The sequence below is a fragment of the Lipotes vexillifer genome, unplaced genomic scaffold (assembly GCF_000442215.2).
Source record: "Lipotes vexillifer unplaced genomic scaffold, Lipotes_vexillifer_v1.1 scaffold800, whole genome shotgun sequence".
Lineage (NCBI taxonomy): Eukaryota > Metazoa > Chordata > Mammalia > Artiodactyla > Lipotidae > Lipotes > Lipotes vexillifer.
In genome coordinates, this window is record NW_006779868.1 from 446,829 (window position 1) to 469,378 (window position 22,550).

At 46.7% G+C, this 22,550-nt stretch overlaps 1 protein-coding gene across 2 annotated transcripts in view; it reads right to left on the reverse strand.

The window, feature by feature from the left end:
* The window catches only part of HK2 (hexokinase 2), a 57,942-nt gene extending 47,996 nt beyond the window's left edge, over positions 1 to 9,946 (reverse strand). The window contains exon 1 of one of the 2 annotated variants that reach the window (XM_007453002.1): positions 9,880 to 9,946. In XM_007453002.1, coding sequence (XP_007453064.1) covers positions 9,880 to 9,942 — 63 coding nt within the window. In that variant the 5' untranslated portion in view covers positions 9,943 to 9,946. The remainder of the gene's footprint in view (positions 1 to 9,879) is intronic. The other variant, XM_007453001.1, reaches the window with a different exon arrangement.
* Positions 9,947 to 22,550: the final 12,604 nt, after the last annotated feature.

The window sequence follows — 22,550 nt, forward strand, 5'->3', positions numbered from 1 at the left end:
TCCTGCTGACGCACTGCGTACTCACATGGCTGGAGCAGCGCAGGGTGAGTGTGGAGCTCACTGAGGAGGCTTACAGGCCACTCCTCCAGGATCCTGTTGCACCATGAGTCACAGGGTTTCCTGTTCTTCCAGTTCTTGGGCTGCATCGAGTTACAGCCAGACAGACCTCAGGCAGTAGCACCTGTCTGGGGTCCAGGAGAGAGGCATTTGGGACGCCTGTCCCGGGACCCTTCTATCCTCAGACTATGGGGCAGCAGTGCAAAGGAATAATATGTCCCCATTCGCCCGCACATAATGATTGAGCACTAAATTGAGTGTGCCAGCACCAGGCGCTGAGGATACCGGGATAAAGAAGACCCTTCTGCCTGCAAGTGTTCGGTCTATTGGTCGGAGGCAAATATGTCAACAAGTTATTATAAACTGAAGGAGTAAGGACAGAGAGTAAGCAGTTTCTTTCACTATAATAAAAGACAGATTTACAATCACTTAAATCACACACATCAGTACAATTCTGAGGAGTTTTTGTCTTGAAAAGTTTAAACATATGTGTTGACCCCATGCCTAGAATGTTCTCCTACTCTGGCCTAACAAACTCCCACTTGTCCTTCAGGGCCCAGTACAAACGGCCTCTCCCCAAATACCTTCCCCAAATTCCCAGCTGGTTATACTAACAGACTTTTGACACTTGTGTCTCTTGCTCTCACTGGTCCCAGAGGACTAAAAGGCACTGACCACATGTTTCCAAATTCATATTTGTGATGCCAGAGCTATCTCAGTACTGAGATACAGTAGATGCTCAAGACATATTTCTTATGGTGACATCAAGGGGTGACAGGAACGCTGAGGAGAAGGGTGAGAGAGTAACTCGGGTAAAGGGGAAGAGCTGGCTACTGCAGACTGCCCAGGTGCTCAGAGCCTGGCCTTGCTCTTCAGGCCTGGGCCCACACTGCATGTGATCCTGGCAACAGCAGAGTTTCCTCTCCATCTACCTGGCTGCCCTGGCCAGTACCCCATATCCCCTAGGGGTCGAACTCTGCCTCCCCTGGCCAGCCCCATGTCAGGGACCAGAGTCTGCCCCTGAGCCCATATGCCCACAGGGGCATCTGAACTCCCCACTCTTGTCTGCTGCCAACTGTCCACCTGCTGGACCAAATCATTTTGGGTCTGTCTCTTTGTACCATGTCCAGCCCCAGACCTTCCCAGTCTGCTCTACCCACCCCAGACACACCCACCATAAACAGGGCAACCATATATCCCAGTTTGCCCAGGACAATCTGTTTACAGTGTGGTAGCAGCATAACTGTTAACAGTGTCCCCTTTTACTCTCAAAAGTGGCCCAGTTTGGACAATAAATTATAGGGTCACCTTAGGTACAGGCCACAAATCAAATCCTGCTCATGGTTCTTAGGGAACCCACACCTGAATGATGAGAAGAGCCCATTCTATGCCAATGGTGCTAAAAGGAATATGGGTTTCCTTTCAGGAAATGGTGGAGAAACTGGTTCTTGGCTGGTCCCTTAGTACATGGCACCTGGTTTCCTCAACTGCAAAATAAAGGGTTTGGACAAGATGATCTCAAAGGTCCCTTCCCAACTGACCCCAGACTGATAACCCCATGAAACTGAAAGACAACTGGCTATCTCCAGTTGTCCCAGGCAGCCCCACACTGGGGCTAAGTGCCTGGGCTCTGGAATCATACTGCCTGGGTTTGAATTCTGGCTTGCCCTTGAGCAAGATACTGTCCCTTTCTGTGCCTTGGTGTCTTCATCTGAATAATAGGTAATAATAATGTCTACCCTGGAGGGCTGCCTGAGGATGACCTGAGTTGTAGTAGAGTTCACAGACAGAGCCCAGCACTTCGTAAGTGGTGTACATGTTTGTTAATTTAAGACCTTTGGGAATTGAGGGGAAAAGAGAACTGGTGGGACACGGCTGGAAGGCTTCATTAGAAGGGGTTGAGACAGGAAAATATGGGAGGAAGCAGGAGGAACTTTTGTCCCTCAAATGGGAAAAAGGAAAAGTGACAGCTTCAAATTCCCTTACTCGGCCCAAATCAAAGCTGTCCAATGGCTTATCTGGTTTCATTCCTTTATCAGACAATATGGTGTTGCCAGAAGGAAGAGGTTGGGAACAAGGCCTTCCAAGAACATAGACCATCTCCAGGCCTCCAGGGCAGGGATGCTGAGCTGAAGGTGAGAAGAGGCAGGAAGGCTGGGTGAGGTGGATGGGCACCGAGGGTTCCCAGAACCAGGTTCTCAGGTCTGACTCACTCTCCAGGGAAGGACTATTAAGGAATTGCTTAGAGATCCACAGACAAAAGTGCCAAAAGCATGGCACTTCAAGGAAAAGGAGATTGTCTAGCTCCTGCTCCCATGGAAACAAGGCCAAGACTCCCAAGTTTGGACAAGACAAAGGCTGTACAGGGATGGGGGGAGTAGAGTGTGGGTTCCACACAGAGGGTCCTCTCTGGCTTTGTCAAGAACCCCAAGCACCTCAGTGCCAGAAGGGGCCACACTAGACAGCCCAGAGTCTACATATGAGGGGCAAAGAGCTCTCTGCTGAGAACCAAGATGGCCAGGGACTCTCCATTCAATGTGCCAGAAAATGTGAGAATGACTGTTCTCTTCATTAAAACTCCAGGGGTCAGTGGGACTGAAACCTACCATGACCCGGTCCTGTGACTCAACAGCACAGGGCACCTCAAGTAGTTCCCCCAGTGGGAAGCCAGAGTCTGGGGCAGATGTGAGGAAGTGTGAGCAAGCATCTCATTGGCTAATTTCAGCATAAGTGGCCTCAGCAACTGCCATTGGAGCCTCTGTGATTCTGCCCTCCAGGGGAGGTACCAACAGGGAGTGGACTAGACTTCTACAGGGAAAAGGGGTTGAACAAATGCTGTGACTATTCAGTGCAGCTTTGTCTCTCATGACTTCCCAAGGAGGACGCTTCAAGCTAAAGTGTACCAAAATGCCCCAGGCAACCCAGAGACTTCCCCCATCCACGCAATGGGAATGCTGTATCCCCAGAAGACCAGAAGGAAAGCAAGTTAGAGGAAGAGCTCAAAAAATGGGTCTCCTATGCCCAGAAAAGAGAAGGTCTTAGAAGTTGGACGGGGCAGTGAGGAAGCTTCCTTATTTCTCAGCTTTAGGAACTTTCCATCCTTCTGTCCGCCCTGTCCTCTGCTCTAATCCAACATAAGACAGAGAACATAAATGGGCCACAACCCATATGCCCTAAAACTCCTTAGGAAAAAAGAAGCAGGGCCTCTTTTGCTTCTGCCCAGATCGATAGCGCAGTCAGGTATCTGAGAGTGTGTCTATCTCTATGTACTAATATTTGACACATAAAGTGTTGACTATGTAGCAGGCACAGCTCTAAGAACTTCACATATATTCACTCTCTCTTAAATCCTTACAAAGACCCTATTAAGGTGTTATCCACTCTCCATTTTACAAGTGGAAGAAACTGAGGACTAGAGAGGTTAAATACCTGGCCCAAGTTCACACAGCTGGTTTGTGGTGAGCCAGGATTCCACCCCAGGGAGCCTGGCTCTACTTCTCAGCACACAGCCTCTCCCAGTGACTGCTGGACTGTCCCTCAGTGGGTACCAACGGACCCTTCCCTCTGCTTCCTGAGATAGGAGTTCCACCAGCTCACATGCCTGCCTTGTTCAGAAGCCTGGAAAATGCCTGGATTTCAGGGAAAGCCCAACAACAGCCAGGGTGAGGTTCTCCAGGGGTCAGCTGAGCAAACTTCTCTCCCACTGGCTTCCTGGAGTGCTTACCTTGCCCACATTTTTCTGGCTGAAAACAGAAAAAGTTACTCAGGTAACCCACACTTCAGCCAGGGGTCATGGACATCTGCTAACTACTGTGGTCTGCAGACCTCACCTTAAATTCATCTTTTGTAAAAGGCCACTTCCCACCATGACTATCCCATGACATGGCACACTGAGAGCTAAGAACTATGGTCCTAGTTGCAGCTACTACTAAGTAGCTGTATGACCATTAGCGATGCACTATAATACTGGAATGGGGGATAGACCATGTTTTTCTGATGCAGTTTCTCAACCTATAGATATTTGGGGTCAGAAAAGTCTTTTTTTTTTTTTTTTTGGCAGGGGGGGCGTCCTGGGCATTGTAGGATGTTTAGCATTATCCCTTGCCTCTGCTTACTAGATGCAATGACACATCATCCACCTGCCTGTGATGACCAAAAATGTCTTCAGACACCACCAAAGTCCACCTGGGGGATGAAATCACTAATAGTTGAAAACCACTGCTCTAAAGGAGTAGTTAAAAAACAAACAAACAACAACAGCAAAAAAAACCACAGGCTTCACCCCTGTAAATTGGGGTAGGGTAAAAACTCTTGCTCTTTATGATAGGCTGGGTAGCCCCTCACAAGATTATCCAGCCCAAAATGTCAATAGCACCGAGGTTGAGAGACCTGCTTTAGAGGTAAGCAGGAACAGCTACCTGTGATCTATGGTGTGAGATATTAAGTCGCAGCCAGCGAACTCCGCGATTTGATTTGCCACACCTCCACCCCCACTACTTTTGAAAGTCAAAGACAGACAGCACACAGTGTTGGAAAACAAACCAAACTTGCTGACTTCAAAACTCAACAATGATAATGAGGAACCAGTTATCAAGAGCCACCTTTTAATCCGGAAGTATCTGAACAAAGGAAGCCAGTTTTCTGGGGTTCCTGAGCTCTTTTAGTACATCAGATCTCCTTACTATGGCTGCCAGATTTTGAGAAAACTGTTGTGGTTTGTGTTGTTTTGAGTCTCCCTGGAAAAGGGTCCCTAGCTGCCCCAAACTTCTCAGGGTGCTAGAAAAGTTCAACTTTGAAAAGTGATGTTAAAAAAAAAAAATGTCGGCTTTGTCTGAGGAGCCTCAGAGAGAATTTTAATTCATTCAGGGGTAAAGAAAAAAGTGCTTCTTGGCCGCTCGCTGAAATAGAAATTTGACAATACAAAACAAATGGATGATTAGTAAAAGCTACAAAATATTCCTGCTACCATCAATTGTCTTCGGAGCAGGAAAGGGACTTAGTACTAAGATACTAAGTTGAACAAATGAGGCAAATTGTACCTGTCAATGTCAGTTAACTCAGCCAAAAATAATCTTACTAAGGTTTTAATCAGTACTTTACTCCCATAATTTCATCCCCTATCTGAAGATTAATAGCACATAGTAGGTGCTCAAAAAATATCAGTTGAGATTCCCTTGAGGTCCCTAATTCCCCATCCCATGAGAATGACTGCCATGACCCTTTAGTGGATGTAAAGTATCTATTTCTAGAGTCTCATCTCACCAGACAGCTGAAAGGTGTCTTAGTCTCAATTTCCCACATAGTAACTATACCCACAGTAGGTTCTCAAAAAACATAAAACTCTTATCTCTTAGGGGTTCTGTTGAATCTTTCTGCTTCCAAGATATTTTCCCCTCTCATTAACTCCAGAGTTGAAAGCTACCCCTCACTAATGTAGTAAAGAGCCCAAATGAACTATCTATATTCCAAGATTGTATGTCACCAGTCTGTGTGTGTTAAAAAAATCGGTTAATGGCTAAAGGAAGGCATGTATACTTCATTTCACTTCCATGGTTAATCCTGATTCCCATGCTTAAGAGACAAAAATCCTGTATCTTGTATACTATTTATAGCTCAATTAATTAAAAGAATCCTCTAACTCTCCAGACAGGGCAAAAACCCTTGATTGCTGGAGGACAGTAAACACACTTTTTCTCTCTCCCCCTCTCTCCTCTCGTGCTAAGCAGTAGGTCCTTGGTAATTGTCGAGTTTACATATATTATTGTGTATTACATATATTACATATATATTGTGTACGTTAATCTCAATAATCTAATTTCTCCCTCCCTCCCCCCGCCCCCCGCCTCCCTTTCCCCTCAGGATCAGTCTCACGCCAAGCCTCAGGCCTTGGTGAGGGAATAGCTCACTGTCTTTCCCTCCAAGGGTCCCTCCACCCTTGGATATCCACCCCTTCAACCCAGTACCAGCACCCCCCCAGCTGCCTCTCACCCTCCTCCACTTCCTGCAGCCCTTGCTCTACTTCTTTTCCCAGGAAGGTCCACTCCTTCATTCTTGGACTCACTGAACACCTCACCAGTGGCCACAAACTGGTTATAAAGGTGAACAGCTAGGATTCTCCCTGCCCTGTAACTACCAACTCCAGTGTATGATGGAATGGTGACCAGGTGTGACATTTAGAGGAATGGTGATTCAAGTCTTCGGGAATGCAGATAGAGAAGATGAGGCTGAGATGGGGGGTGGGGTCAGGGAGCAATCAGTATGCAGTCTTTTTTTTTTTTTTTGAAGTATATTTGATTTACAATGTTGCATTAGTTTCTGGTATACAGTAAAGTGATTCAGTTATACATATATATATATATATATATATATATTCTTTTTCATATTATTTTCCATTATGGTTTATTACAGGATGTTGAATATAGTCCCCTGTGCTATATAGTAGGACCTTATTGTTTATCTTTTTTTTTTTTTTTTTTTGCGGTATGCGGGCCTCTCACTGTTGTGGCCTCTCCCGTTGCGGAGCACAGGCGCAGACGTGCAGGCTCAGTGGCCATAGCTCACGGGCCTAGCCACTCCGCGGCATGTGGGATCTTCCTGGACCGGGGCACGAACCCGTGTCCCCTGCATCGGTAGACGGACTCTCAACCACTGCGCCACCAGGGAAGCCCCTGTTTATCTATTTTATATATAGTAGTTTGTATCTGCTAATCCCAAACTCCTAATGTATTCTTCCCCCACCCCCTTTCCCCTTTGGTAACCATTAGTTTGTTTTCTATGTCTGTGAGTCTGTTTCTGTTTCATAAATAAGTTCATTTGTGTCATATTAGATTCCACATATAAGTTATAGTACGCAGTCTTCTGAAATGATCCAGTCTGGCTCCAGAAAGAGACTGGAAACAAACCCTAGGAGGCCTCTGAAGTAACCCAGAGACCAGCTGACCAAGGTAAAGCAATCAGAAAGGAAAGTCAGTGAAATGGGTCCAGGGCTCCCAGTCAGAATAATCAGAGGGTACTGGTGCCACTAATCTGACCAAGAGAAGAGCTACCTGCATTTCTGGACATGCTGGGTGAGGGTGCTGCCTGCATCCAAGAGTGAACACAGACACAGGCCAGGATGGGGTCTTCTGATGGTCCCAGAGGCAGGGGGTGTGGTCAAGAGCATGGGCTTCTGGAGCCCAAGTGCATGGCTTCAATGTCCAGCCTTTACAGAAAAGCTAGTGACCTTGAACAAGTCACTCTGTGCCTCAGCTCCTTACCAGTAAAACAGGGATGCTGATAATAGTATCTACTTCATGGTGTTGTTATGAATGTTAATGAGCTAACATATGCAAAGAGCTTAAAACCACCTGGTACACAGTAAATGCTATATGTGTTTGCTCTTGAGTTTCAAAGTGTCAGTCAGCACAAAACACTGGGCTTGTCTATCAGGGGACAAGTGATTCTGATGGGGCTAGTTTTGGACAGGTGAACCTAAACTTTCCCTGCCTCAGACTACAACCCAGACTATGTAAAATAATAGGGATTTCAGAAGAGTTCAAATCAAGGCCTTTTCAAAAGACTGTAAAACTCAAGCTTCAACCTTCTCTCCTAATTCTTCCTTCTAGTAGCAACTTTAAAAGATCCTTCCAAAATATTCTCTCTGATTCTCTCCCTATTTCCTAACTGGAAAAAGATGCCTGCTGGAAACAGGCAGCTTTGCTCACCTAAACTGGGAGGCCAAGTCCCAGCTTGCACACCTGCTGAGTTAAGGCCTGACTCAATTCTGCCCCCATTGGTAATTTGGAGGAAATACACCCAAGTGTCCCTGAGACACTTGACAGGCTGCAAACGTAGAGAAGACTACAAGAAAGACCTTTTCACATTGCTGTGCTTAATCATCACAACTCCCTAAAGTGAAGAAGGTTGCTGTTGTCATCCCTGTTTTACAAAAAGAAATTGGCGGTCCAAAGAAGCCAAGTGACTTGCTCAGAGTCCTGTGGTTAATAAACCACAAAACAGAGATTAGAACTCATTTCTACATACCCTGATTAATTCTCTTTCCAGTTTGGGACTAAAGCTATGACCCCTCCCCATTCCAGGCCAGGAAGGTTCCAGTCCTAGCCTCTATCCTCTGGTTTGGGGGAGGGTAAATTTGTGGTCCTAGGTTCCTTCCTCTGGACAGGGGGTGAGTAAATTTAAATGTCCTGGGGCAATATTCAACCAACTGAGAACACCTGTCCTGAATTAATGGTCCTCCAGCTTTGTATCCTAGGACTTGCCAAGAGATGACTGTCACAAGGGTTAACTCACTTCTTGGGCAAAGAAGCCCAACGAAGTTGCCAAGGTCCTGCCGGATCACAGACACGTTCTTAAATAAACTGAATTAAAGTGCAGAGCAGAGCCTTATCCCAGGATTGAGTTAGAAAGTAATAGCCACTTACAAGCAGACTAAAACTCAACTAAACCAGCGGCCCTCTGCTCCCTACTCCAGTCTGAGGCTAAGTAATGTCATGGTATTTTGCGGTTCATCTACCACGTCTTTGAAAACACTGTGATGGCAACCCAACTTCCTCTCCTTTGCTCTCAGGATCCCCAGAATGGGAGTATGAGCAGGTCGCCCCACAGAAAGATAATGTCAAAACATTTGCCCAAAAAATGTGTTCCCATTGAGATACAGAAATTTCAAGTATGTAATTGAGCAACGCTCTGTCATTGACTCACAGATCTGGACACCCTCCACCCCCGCCCACCCTCTCGTCTCAAGTCCTAGCTGAGGCCCAGGGCCAGGAGCCAATCCCGAAATCCCGAGCGTTTCAGAAACTCAATTCTCCCCAGAGAGCGCCTGGGGCCCAGCGTAGCCCCACCCACTCCCCATACCAAGAGGCACAGAGAGCGAGGCTCCCCGGCGGGGCCAGAGGCTTTGTCTTACGTAAAAGACCTGGCCCGAGCAAGAGCTCGGACTTAGGCGGGGTGCTGCTGAGACAGAAGCGGGCAGACAGGTCAGGGCTTACGACAGGGAAAAGCTCATTTTCAGAAGGACAAAAATCTCCAGGAAGACGGCAAAGAGGGGAAAAGGGGGTGTTGGTCCTCTCGGAGAAACTTTTAGGTACACCAGAAGTAACACCCAAAGTCCCGAAGATGGGGTACTCAAGGCGGGGCGGCCCCGAGGCAGGCTCTGGGAATGGGCGTGGGGGGGCGTACGCCCCTCGCGGAGCCACAGTTCCGGGCGCCTCAGTTCCGGGGAAGGGGTGCGGCGGGCGGAGTTTCTCTGACCCTTTCCCAGCTTCTTCCAGCGTGGTCTTCTCCCCAAGCCCACCTCCGCAAGGCCGTGAGGAACGCTAGGGGGAATCGTAGGTCCCCAAAATGTGGTCCTTCAGCGCGGGAGGAACCCAGGCAACCCCGCGCGGCAGCGGAGCCTTCCCCCAACCCACCCCCCCGCCACGATTCTCCCCACGTGCTCTGGCCGGAACTCAGGCAGCGAAAGGGGGGGCTCCTCCCACGTGGGCCCAGCAGTCAAAGACTACGTGCCGGGTGGCCCGCCCCTCCAGAAAAAAAAAGCGCGAGCGTGCGCAGGGCCGCAGAGAGGGAGAGCCGCGCGGTGCGCGAGCCCCGGAGCCTCGCACGCGCGCACACGTCTGACTGTGCCTAGCGGACGTGGCTCCTCCAGCCCAGGACTTTCCCCGCCACGCTGATATTTTCCGCGTCCGCGGCCCGGAATGGAAAGGAAGCGGGTCCCCACAGGGTCTAAGAGGAGAGTCCCAGCCGGCCGGGACCCCGGAGAGAGGGCCGGGGACAAAGCAGTGTTGTCAGGCGAGCCAGCCGCCCCCGCCCGCGCTTACTTACCTTCTGCACTTGGTCATGGTTGAGCTCCGTAAAGAAGTAGGCGAGCAGATGCGAGGCGATCATCCTGCCGCGGCCCGACAGCGCCGAGATGGGAAACCGAGGCTGGAGCGCTTGCGGGGGAGGAGGGCGGCGCGGTCTGACCGCTTTGTCCGGGCTTGGAGGCCCGGTCGGGAGCGGTGAGTCCGGGAGGTACACAAAGAAGGCACACGATGGCGCGCCCAGCTGGAGGGTTTCGGGACTCTAAAAACAGGTTTTGATAGTCACAACTGCTGAAGGACCAAGAATCACTCCCAGCGACGTGCTGGGATGCCCCACTGTCAAGGTACTAACTTCAGCCACAGAATCACTAAGGCTCAACTTGAGAAGAATAGCAGCTTGGCTCCACTAGGGCGACAGGACCTCCCCGGCTCACACGCGCGCTGCTCTCGCCAGCGGATCTTCTCGGCTCGGTGACACACTGGTGCTAGCGGCGGTCCGGGACTCCTGCGCTGGAGTTTCGTGCAACAATGTGGCTTATTGAGGGATTGCCGGCTCGCGGGCCGCCGGGTCAGTGACGCACGCACGCCCATTGGCTGCGCGGGGAGGGTGTGTGTGCCCACGGGCCGCCCGCCGCCGCGGTGCAGCCAGTCAGAGCGGACGGCCCGCGGGCGCGGCCGCTCAGACACCCGAGCCGGCAAGCTGGAGGGGCGCACCCGGGGCGGGGGGAGGGGCCAGGCAGCATGGATGAGACGTGTGGTCCGTGGCAACAGGCTGGGGCGGAAAGGCGCATGAGCCACCGCCGCGTATGGTGGTGGCGGGGGGGGGGGGGGGGAGCACACGCCCTGGGCGGGGAGAGAAACACTGTCTGGCATCTCGGGGTCATGTGAGGGGCCCCCGCTACTGGGTCACATTTCTGAAGCATCTTAGTTCTCACCTATTGTGGCTCCAGACGTCCGCGCAATGCTGATGCAAAGTGAGCCGCCGCAAATGCTGCTTACTTTATGCCAGGCACCACAAAACTGAATGGATGTGAGTTTTACTAACCTTGTTTTACAGATGAGGAAACAGAGCCCTTAAGAGACTTGCCCAAGGTCACACAGTTAATGAGTGGCAGGTAAGGGAAGAAACCCACGTCCATCTGTCTTTGAGGCCCTATTCTTTTCCCTATTATATCATCCTGCCACTGTAAGAGCCGGAAAGTAAAAAGCAGGAAAAGAACTTTGTCTGCAGCTGTGGGACTGATGTGTGGGTGAAACAGGGTGGGTGACAAGTGTGTAACCAAATGATCCTGGACATGTGTGGGGTGGGGTGGCTTATGGATGCTGAGAGGAGTGGGAGCCCCAGCCACAGCTAATGCCCGGCATCAAACGTTTTTTTTTTTTCCTTTTTTTTTTTCTAATTTTATTGAAGTATAGTTGATTTACAGTGTTGTGTTCATTTCTGCTGTACAGCAAAGTGATGCAGTTATATATTCTTTTTCATATTCTTTTCCATTATGGTTTATCACAGGGTATTGAATCTAGTTCCCTGTGCTATACAGTAGGACCTTGTTGTTTATCCATCCTATATATAATAGTTGGCATCTGCTAACCCCAGACTCCCAATCCTTCCCCCCTCACCGCCACCTGCAACCACAGTCTGTTCTCTGTATCTGTGAGTCTGTTTCTGTTCCATAGGTATGTTCATTTGTATCGTATTTTAGCTTACATACATAAGTGATATCATATATTTGTCTTTCTCTTTCTGACTTACTTCACATAGCACAAGAATCTCTAGGTCTACCCATGTTGCTGCAAATGGCATTATTTCATTCATTTTTATGGCTGAGTAATATTCCATTGTATATACATACCATATCTTCTTTATCCATTCATCTATAGATGGATATTTAGGTTTTTTCCATGTCTTGGCTATTGTAAATAGTGCTGCAATGGACATCAGGGTGCATGTATCTTTTCAAATTATAGTTTTGTCTGGGTATATGTCCAGGAGTGGGATTGCTGGATCATATGCTGGCACCAGACTTTTACACATGGTGGAAGCCAGCAAGAGTGAGTGCAGCCTATGGGAGACTGGTGATTGTGGAGAATAGCAAGCCTAGGGTTGGAAAGTTCGCAGGGGAGGGAAGGTGAGGGTTTGCAGTGTTCTCCTGAGGAGTTTCTCCTTCTCTCATAAACAGTGGGGTGCTATCTGCAATGTATAATAATAATAATAAAACGCAATATTAAATGTTCATTGTTGGAAAATAAATATACAAACAGAAAAAAACATAAGCATCCATGATCTAGCCTCTCAGCAAAACTTCTTGAAAGCTATGTACCCTTGCCAACTACACATTCTCACCCTTCCCTCCCTTACTCCAATCAGACTTGGGTCCAAAACTGCTTTGGTCATAGTCAGCATAATGAAAGTGCCAAAGTGCCAAATCCTCTGTTCCTATCTCTTTTCTTTTTTAATTTAACTTACTTTTTTATTTGATGTATAGTTGATTTACAATGTCATGTTAGTTTCAGGTGTATGGCACAGTGATTCATTTGTGTGTGTGTGTGTGTGTGTGTGTGTGTGTGTATTCCTTTTCAGATTCTTTTCCCTTATAGGTTATTACAAAATACTGAGTATAGTCCCCTGTGCCACACAGCAGTAGGTCCTTGTTGGTTATCTATTCCTATCTCTTTTATACCCTTGTCTTACTCCACCTCTCAGGGATGTTGTGCACAGTTGACCAAATCCCTCATCTGGACACACCATCCTCTGCTAAGCCAGGGAAGCTCTACCCTCCCGGTTTCCCTCTAACCTCACTCTCCAGGTTCCTCAGCCCCCATTTTCACTACTGGTAAATACTGGCATATTCCAGGGCTGTCCTTCACCCTCTTCTCTGATCTAGTTACACTCTCTCCCTGGTGTTCCCTGCCAGCCCCATGACAGTTATATCATTTACGTGCTGATGACTCACAAATGTAAATCTACAGCCAGGACCTCTCCCAGAGTTCCAGACTTATTTCTCCAACTACCATTTGTCATCTCCCACTGAAGTGACTAGCATCTCACACTTAACATGTCCAAAGCTGAACTCAACTTTTCTTCCCAAATCTATTCCTTTCCTGGTTGTCTCAGCAAATTGTATCACCATCCACCCTAAATCATCCTTGATTCCTTCCTATTACTCACCTTCATATCCAGTTAATCCATCAGCAGTCAGTTTGATCCCTAAAATAGATCCTATTAATTGACCTCTTCTCTCCGTGTCCTCGGACACCTCCTAGCCAAGCCACCAGCAACTCAGCCAGAGCCAATACCACATTGTCCTACCTTGCCCCCTGCTTCCATTCATGCCTACCTCCACCCTGACCCCTATAGTCAGTTCTTTACTCAGGGGCCAGAGTGACCTGTAAAATATAAACCATTCTGTGTCTCTCCCGGGCTCAAGTTTAATGTCTTCCAAACTTAGAATAAAATTCAGACTCCTGACAATGGCCTCTAAGTCTTTATATGATATGGCCTCTGCCTCCCTGTCCACCCCACTCTACACTACTTTCCCCAGTACACTGCTTGGCACTCACACTAGTATGTTTTCCTCAAAAATGTCAAACTCTTTCCCACCCAAGGGCCTTAACTCTTCCTTTTTCTTCTTTCTGAAATATTCTTCTCCAGATCTGTGCCCAGCTGTCTCTTCCTCTATATTGAGGTTCAACCAAAATATCACCTCCTCAGAGGACTTTCCCCTGACCAGTTTATCTCAAGGAGTTCCCCAAGTCACTATCACATAACTCTGATTTCCTATTGATTTTCTGTATATTCTTTAGGGCAGGATCTGTACCTATGCTGTTTCCTCATATCCACAGGGCCTAAAATGGTGCCTGTCACATGGCGCCAATAAATATTTGTTGGATAAATGAATAGAAAAAATCTTAGAGATAACCATTTTTCACATTTTTTATAACAATTCATACACCCAACATCTCTCACCTGATTGCAACAGTCTCATAACTGGGCTTCCCTCTTTAGATATAGAAACACCATAGATATATAGGTTTAGCTATCCGACAGAGATTCTTAGGGAAGTGATGTGATCTGATTTGCTTTTTTAGGGCAATAATTGCCCTCTATGTGGGTACAGGGGAAGGAGGTCAGAGACCAGAGGCAGAAAGAGGCTGAAGCTGAAAGATAGGACCAGGGCCTGAATGAAGGTAAGGGTAGGTAGGGAAGTCAGGCTATAGGTTTAGATGTTTCAAAGTCTGAGGTGGAATTGATGGCTTTGGCTAGGAGTGGGGGAGGAAAAGGAGGATACCTACTTCTTAGAAATACTTGGAAACCCAACAGTCCAGTGCTACAAAACTTGTTGACCCCAGGCAGATGGGACCAAACCCAGTGGGTCATGTTAGCTATGATGGCTTCTCCACACACTAATTTTAGAGCCTTTTCCCCACTCCCCTCTTTGGTCCCATTTCATGGACCAGATAATAATCACAAGGTACTTTAAGTGCATATTATCTCTTACAAAGCTCCCAATCTGGGAGGTGGCTGGAATAGATATTGTTATAAGCCCCAACTGATACATGGGAAACTGAAAGGTATTACTCACTCAAGGCTGAGACTTACATCTTTGACTTTTCTGGCTCCAAACTCCACGCCTGGAATTTATTATTTATTGATCCTTAGATCTCTCTCTCTCTCTCTCTCTCTCTCTCTCTCTCTCTCTCTCTCTCTCACAGACACATACACACACACACACACACACACACACACACACACAAACGTTGAAGAGTAATAACACATCCATGTAATTTACATCCCACAACCCCAAGAGAGAAATCAATCAGCAAATATTTATTAAACAAACCCTTGCTATGTTCAGGACAGTCTGTTTTTGCACAAGGCTGGCTCTTGCCTCACATAGGACTGACCTGAGCCTGAGTGTTAGGCTTCAGGGAGCTGCCCTGGGAAGAGGCCACTTTGCCAAGAGACCTCTACTTGCCAAATATTCCTTTTTCTAATTAGAATTTATCAAGTTTGCAACATGTTATACGTAATGGGATTTCACAGAGAATTTTAAGACTGAGCATGGGCCTGCCCTGAATATAAATATTAGGACTACTTGTATTGCATTGTCTTTAATGCTGGGCACTAATAATCTGCATAATCTCTTGTGTTTCACAGTTCAATGTATGAATTTGAGGGATTGGGAAAAAGAGGCATTTAGAAGCAGTTAAAATTGAAAAATAGAAGCCACAGTGTACACAGCAATCTAATTTTATCTGTCACAGTTGCAAACTGAACCCATTCAAGCTAGTTTAAGCAGAAAAGGAGTTTACTGAAGAATCTATAGTCCCTTTCAGGATCTTCAGCAGGGCCAGAGACTCACTCAGAGGCTAGCCATCCAAGCATGATGTGCAAGTTATACCATCAAACTCCACTGGTAAAAATGCTATCATGGTGGCCACTGGGCTCAGATATCTCTGCCCAACTTCTGATTCTGGGCATAGGATATTACATCCAGGACATGCCATAGACACCTTTGACAGTTAGATGTCTGTCTCTCATCATCCTTGCTAGAAGGAATTCTGCAGGGCACCCCTTTCTTTATGGTATTTGCTTCTGAACTGATATCTTACAGTTGGTTGCCAGAGCCTAGGCCATATGCCCAGGCTCGAGCTGCAAGGAGAGCTGGGGAAACAGGCCCATGGGGTCAGGAGTCACAACTTGGAGAAGTCCTAAACTAAGAAGGGTGTTCAAAGGGGCTGGGCAGGCCCAAAGCTTGACAACACATCCACCACACCCAACAGTCACTGAATGTGCTGTATTGCAAAGTTTAAGACAATCCACAGATTCAATGCAATCCCTATCAAATACCAATGGCATTTTTCACAGAATGAAAAACTCTAAAATTTGTAGGGAATAGCCAAAATGATCCTGAGAAAGAAGAAATAAACTGAAGGTATCATGCACCCTGATTTCAAACTATACCACAAAGCTACAGTCATCAAAACAGTATGTACTGGCACAAAACTATACACATAGATCAATGGAACATATAGAAAGCCCAGAAATAAACCCACACTTATATGGTCAATTAATCTATGACAAAGGAAGCAAGCGTATAAAGTGGAGAAAAGACAGCCTCTTCAATAAATGATGTTAGGAAAATTGGACAGCTACATGCAAAAGAATCAGACTGGACCACTTTCTCATACTACATACAAAAACTCAAACTGGATTCAAGACTTACATGTAAGACCATAAAACTCCTAGAAGAAAACATAGGCAGTACTCTCTTTGACATCAGTCTTAGCAATATTTTTTTTTGGCTATGTGTCCTTAGGCAAGGGAAACAAAAGCAAAAATAAACAAATGACACTACGTCAAACTAAAAAGCTTTTGTACAGTGAAGGAAACTATCAACAGAACAAAAAGGCCATCTACTAAATGGGAGAATATATTTGCAAGCAATTTATTTGATAAGGCGTTAATATCCAAAATATACAAAAACACATACAACTCAACAAACAATCCAATTTAAAAATGGGCAGATGGGGCTTCCCTGGCGGCGCAGTTGTTGAGTCCGCCTGCCAATGCAGGGGACACGGGTTCGTGCCCTGGTCCGGGAAGATCCCACATACCGCGGAGTGGCTAGGCCCGTGAGCCATGGCCGCTGAGCCTGCGTGTCCAGAACCTGTGCTCCGCAACGGAAGAGGCCACAACAGTGAGAGGGCCGCGTACCGCAAAAAAATAATAATAATAAAAATGGGCAGAGGACCTAAATAGACATTTTTCTAAAGAAGACATACAATAGGCCAACAGACACATGAAAAGATGATCAACATCACTGATCATCAGGGAAATGCAAATCAAAACCACAATGAGATATCACCTCACACCACCAGAATGGCTATCGTCAAAAAGACAACAAATATTCGTGCCCCGGTCCGGGAGGATCCCACATGCCACGGAGCGGCTGGGCCCGTGGACCGGCCGCTGGGCCTGCGCGTCCGGAGCCTGTGCTCCGCAAGGGGAGAGGCCACAACAGTGAGAGGCCCGCATACCGCAAAAAAAAGAAAAGACAACAAATAGACACGAGGGAAAGATGGTGGAAGAGTAAGACGCGGAGATCACCTTCCTCCCCACAGATACACCAGAAATACATCTATACGTGGAACAGCTCCTACAGAACACCTACTGAACACTGGCAGAAGACCTCAGACCTCCCAAAAGGCAAGAAACTCCCCACGTACTTGGGTAGGGCAAAAGAAAAAAGAATAAACAGAGACAAAAGGATAGGGACGGGACCTGCACCAGTGGGAGGGAGCCGTGAAGGAGGAAAGGTTTCCACACACTAGGAAGCCCCTTCGTGGGCGCAGACTGCGGGTGGCGGAGGGGGAAAGCTGCAGACATGCAGAGGAGAGCACAGCAACAGGGTTGCGGAAGGCAAAGCGGGGAGATTCCCGCACAGAGGATCAGGGCCACCCGCCCGAGAGGCTTGTCTGCTCACCCGCCAGGACGGGCAGGGCTGGGAGCTGAGGCTCGGGCTTCGGTTGGAGGCAGGGAGAAGACTGGGGTTGGTGGCGTGAACACAGCCTGCAGGGGGTTAGTGCACCACGGCTAGCCGGGAGGGAGTCCGGGGAAAAGTCTGGAGCTGCAGAAGAGGCAAGAGACTTTTTCTTCCCTCTTTGTTTCCTGGTGCGCGCGAGGAGGGGATTAAGAGCGCTGATTAAAGGAGCTCCAGAGACGGGCGCGAGCCGCGACTAAAAGCGCGGACCCCAGAGACGGGCATGAGACGCTAAGGCTGCTGCTGCCGCCACCAAGGGGCCTGTGTGCAAGCACAGGTCACTATCCACACCCCGCTTCCGGGGAGCCTGTGCAGCCCGCCACTGCCAGGGTCCCGCGATCCAGGGACAACTTCCCCGGGAGAACGCACGGCGCGCCTCAGGCTGGTGAAACGTCACGCCGCAGGCTCCCCCGGCACTCCGTACCCCTCCCTGCCCCCCCGCCTGAGTGAGCCAGAGTCCCCGAAGTAGCTGCTCCTTTCACCCCGTCTTGTCTGAGCGAAGAACAGACGCCCTCCGGCGACCTACACGCAAAGGCGGGGCCAAATCCAAAGCTGAGCCCCAGGAGCTGTGAGAACAAAAAAGAGAAAGAGAAATCCCTCCCAGCAGCCTCAGAAGCAGGGATTAAAGCTCCACAATCAACTTGATGTACCCTGCATCTGTGGAATACAAGAACAGACAACGAATCATCCCAAATTGAGGAGGTGGACTGTGAGAGCAACATTTATGATTTTTTTCCCCTTTTCTTCTTTTGTGAGTGTGTATGTGTATGCTTCTGTGTGAGATTTTGTCTGTATAGCTTTGCTTCCACCATTTTTCCTAGGGTTCGATCCATCCATTTTTTGGTTTTTTTTTTTTCTTAAAAAAAATTTTTTTTCTGAATACTTATTTTTCATTTTAACAACTTTATTTTATTTTAACTTACTTTTTAATTTTATTTTTCTTCTTTCTTTCTTTCTTTCTTTCCTTCCTTCCTTCCTTCCTTCCTTCCTTCCTCCCTCCCTCCTTTCTTTCTTCTTTCTTTTTCTTTCTTTCTTTCTTTCTTTCTTTCTTTCTTTCTTTCTTTCTTTTTCTTTTTCTCCCATTTATTCTGAGCCATGTAGATGAAAGGCTCTTGGTGCTTCAGCCAGGAGTCAGTGCTGTGACTCTGAGGTGGGAGAGCCAACTTCAGGACACTGGTCCACAAGAGACCTCCCAGCTCCACATAATATCAAATGGAGAAAATCTCCCAGAGATCCCCATCTCAACACCAGCACCCAGCTTCACTCAACAACTAGCAAGCTACAGTGCTAGACACCTTATGCCAAACAACTAGCAAGACAGGAACAAAACCCCACCCATTAGCAGAGAGGCTGCCTAAAATCATAATAAGTCCACAAACACCCCAAAACACACTACCAGACGTAGACCTTCTCACTAGAAAGGGAAGATCCAGCGTCACGCACCAGAACAAAGGCACTAGTCCCCTCCACCAGGAAGCCTACACAACCACTGAACCCACTTTAGCCACTGGGGACAGACACCAAAGACAACAGGAACGACGAACCTGCAGCCTGCAAAAAGGAGACCCCAAACACAGTAAGATAAGCAAAATGAGAAGACAGAAAAACACACAGCAGATGAAGGAGCAAGATAAAAATCCACCAGACCTAACAAATGAAGAGGAAATAGGCAGTCTGTCTGAAAAAGAATCCAGAGTAATCATAGTAAAGATCATCCAAAATCTTGGAAATAGAATGGAGAAAATACAAGAAACGTTTAACAAGGACTAGAAGAACTAAAGAGCAAACAACCAATGATAAACAACACAATAAATGAAATTAAAACTACTCTAGATGGGATCAATAGCAGAATAACTGAGAGAGAAGAACGGATAAGTGACCTGGAAGATAAAATAGTGGAAATAACTACTACAGAGCAGAATAAAGAAAAAAGAATGAAAAGAACTGAGGACAGTCTCAGAGACCTCTGGGACAACATTAAATGCACCAACATTCGAATTATAGGGGTTCCAGAAGAAGAAGAGAAAAAGAAAGGGACGGAGAAAATATTTGAAGAGATTATAGTTGAAATCTTCCCGAATATGGGAAAGGAAATAGTTAATCAAGTTCAGGAAGCACAGAGAGTCACATACAGGATAAATCGAAGGAGAAATACTCCGAGACACATATTAATCAAACTGTTAAAAATTAAATACAAAGAAAACATATTAAAAGCAGCAAGAGAAAAACAACAAATAACTCACAGGGGAATCCCCATAAGGTTAACAGCTGATCTTTCAGCAGAAACTCTGCAAGCCAGAAGGGACTGGCAGGACATATTTAAAATGATGAAGGAGAAAAACCTGCAACCAAGATTACTCTACCCAGCAAGGACCTCATTCAGATTTGATGGAGAAATTAAAACCTTTACAGACAAGCAAAAGCTGAGAGAGTTCAGCACCACCACACCAGCTTTACAACAAATGCTAAAGGAACTTCTCTAGGCAAGAAACACAAGAGAAGGAAAAGATCTACAATAACAAACCCAAAACAATTAAGAAAATGTGAATAGGAGCATACATATCCATAATTACTTTAAATGTAAATGGCCTGAATGCTCCCACCAAAAGACACAGATTGCCTGAATGGATACAAAAACAAGACCCATATATATGCTGTCTACAAGAGACCCACTTCAGACCTAGAGACACATACAGACTAAAAATAAGGGGATGGAGAAAGATATTCCATGCAAATGGAAACCAAAAGAAAGCTGGAGTAGCAATTCTCATATCGGACAAAATAGACTTTAAAATAAAGACTATTAGAAGAGACAAAGAAGGACACTACGTAATGATCAAGGATCGATCCAAGAAGAAGATATAACAATTGTAAATATTTATGCACCCAATATAGGAGCACCTCAGTACATAAGGCAAATACTAACAGCCATAAAAGGGGAAATCGACAGTAACACATTCATAGTAGGGGACTTTAGAACCCCACTTTCATGAATAGACAGATCATCCAAAATGAAAATAAATAAGGAAACACAAGCTTTATATGATACATTGAACAAGATGGATTTAATTGATATTTATAGGACATTCCATCCAAAAATAACAGAATACACTTTCTTCTCAAGTGCTCATGGAACATTAACCAGGATAGATCATATCTTGGGTCACAAATCAAGCCTTGGTAAATTTAAGAAAATTGAAATTGTACCAAGTATCTTTTCTGACCACAACGCCGTGAGACTAGATATCAATTATAGGAAAAGATCTGTAAAAAATACAAACACATGGAGGCTAAACAATACACTACTTAATAACGAAGTGATCACTGAAGAAATCAAAGAGGAAATAAAAAAATACCCTGGTGGTGCAGCGGTTGAGAGTCCGCCTGCTGATGCAGGGAATGTGGGTTCGTGCCCCGGTGCAGGAAGATCTCACATGCCGCGGAGCGGCTGGGCCCGGGGGCCATGGCCGCTGAGCCTGCGCGTCTGGAGCCTGTGCTCCACAACGGGAGAGGCCACAACAGTGGGAGGCCCGCAAAAAAAAAAAAAAAAAAAAGATTAAAGTATCAGCTAAAACATCCAGAACAATATATCCCTGTTCTTTGTTTTTTAGCTAAGACAGTTATTTGTCCAGTATCTCTTTGGCCTAAAAACAAAACCATTAATTACAAAGACAAACTTTTTAGAGCAAAGAGCAGGGTTGACATGCCATCCTGGAAACTTTGTATGTCTGTGTAGATTTCTGATTACTAAGCCTCTGGAAATGTCTTGAGAACTAACTCATGCCTACAGAACAGACACAAACTTCTGGCGTCATCAGGACTCAGCCACCCGCAGTGGACGGCAGCAGGTTTCCATGCCAACATGACTATCCCAGAATTCTGTTCTATAACTTAGTTTTATTAAACCTAAAACTTCATTCACCCCATGGTTCATATCCCCATAAGTTATAGTCACTACCGGTGGTAGTCATTAGCTCTAGTCACCAAATGTTTCTAGTTCTCCCTCTAAGTTCATGGTAGGATTGCATAACCCCATCCCTTTAAATTTAGATGTGATCATGTGACTTGCTTTGGTCAATGAAAACTTCAGCAAGTGCACACCAAAAACTGAGCTTTGGCTATATCATGGAAGCACAGAGACAGCCTCTATCAATCTGGATCCCTAAGTGAAGATGACATGGAGCAGATGTAATGTCAACCTGTAATGTTGGTTTTAGGGAGTATAACCCACTTTATCCTGACTGATACCATCCCCAAAATGTTGGCTCCCCTCCAGTCGTTTGTTTCCTCCTGCATCTTCTCCATGTATTGCTCCAAGTTTGCTGTCCTCCATCTAATTTCCTACCTCTCTTTTCACATCCCAATATCTACAGTGTGCCTTCTGGAGCCCCAGTTTTGTACCAGAGAAATTCTCCTGCATCCTTAGCTTCTCTGCAGAATGTGTCCTTTACCTCTGGACCTTACCTGAACCCTGGCTCTCCTCTAGGGGCTTCTCTTCCTGAGGGTTGGCAGGTGAGATCGGAATTCCCAGTGCCAATGCTGGCTCTATTCTTGAGTAAAAGTCCCACTCCTTTAAGACTCACGGCCTCCAGCTGGGTCACCCCAGGTCTTTCCTCATTTTACTGACATCCTGCCCTCTTGGGCACCTGGACCATAGTCTTCCTGTCTTTTCCAAGTCCTGCAGAATTCTGGGAGATTTCAACAGCCCCATGGACAACTACCAAGCACCCCAGCCTCATAGTTTCTGGACCTTTCCATATCCAGCGACCTCCACCCTCTTTGTATTCTGGTCATTCTCTCTGAGGCTACATCCTGAACCTTGTCACCACTCAGAATTGTTTCCCTTCTGCAGTCAAAGCTATGATGACCACTGTGGAGGCATGATGAAATGGCTCAGTAGGTTGAGTTGCACTGGATTCTAAGCAAACTTCCTCTTCCCAAACTATGTCCTAGAGCAGAGGTTCTCAAATTTTAATGATTTTTTCTTATCACCTGGGGATCTTGTTAAAAGGAAGACTCTGGGCTTCCCTGGTGGCGCAGTGGTTGAGAGTGCGCCTGCCGATGCAGGGGCCGCAGGTTCGTGCCCCGGTCCGGGAAGATCCCACATGCCACGGAGCGTCTGGGCCCGTGAGCCATGGCCGCTGGGCCT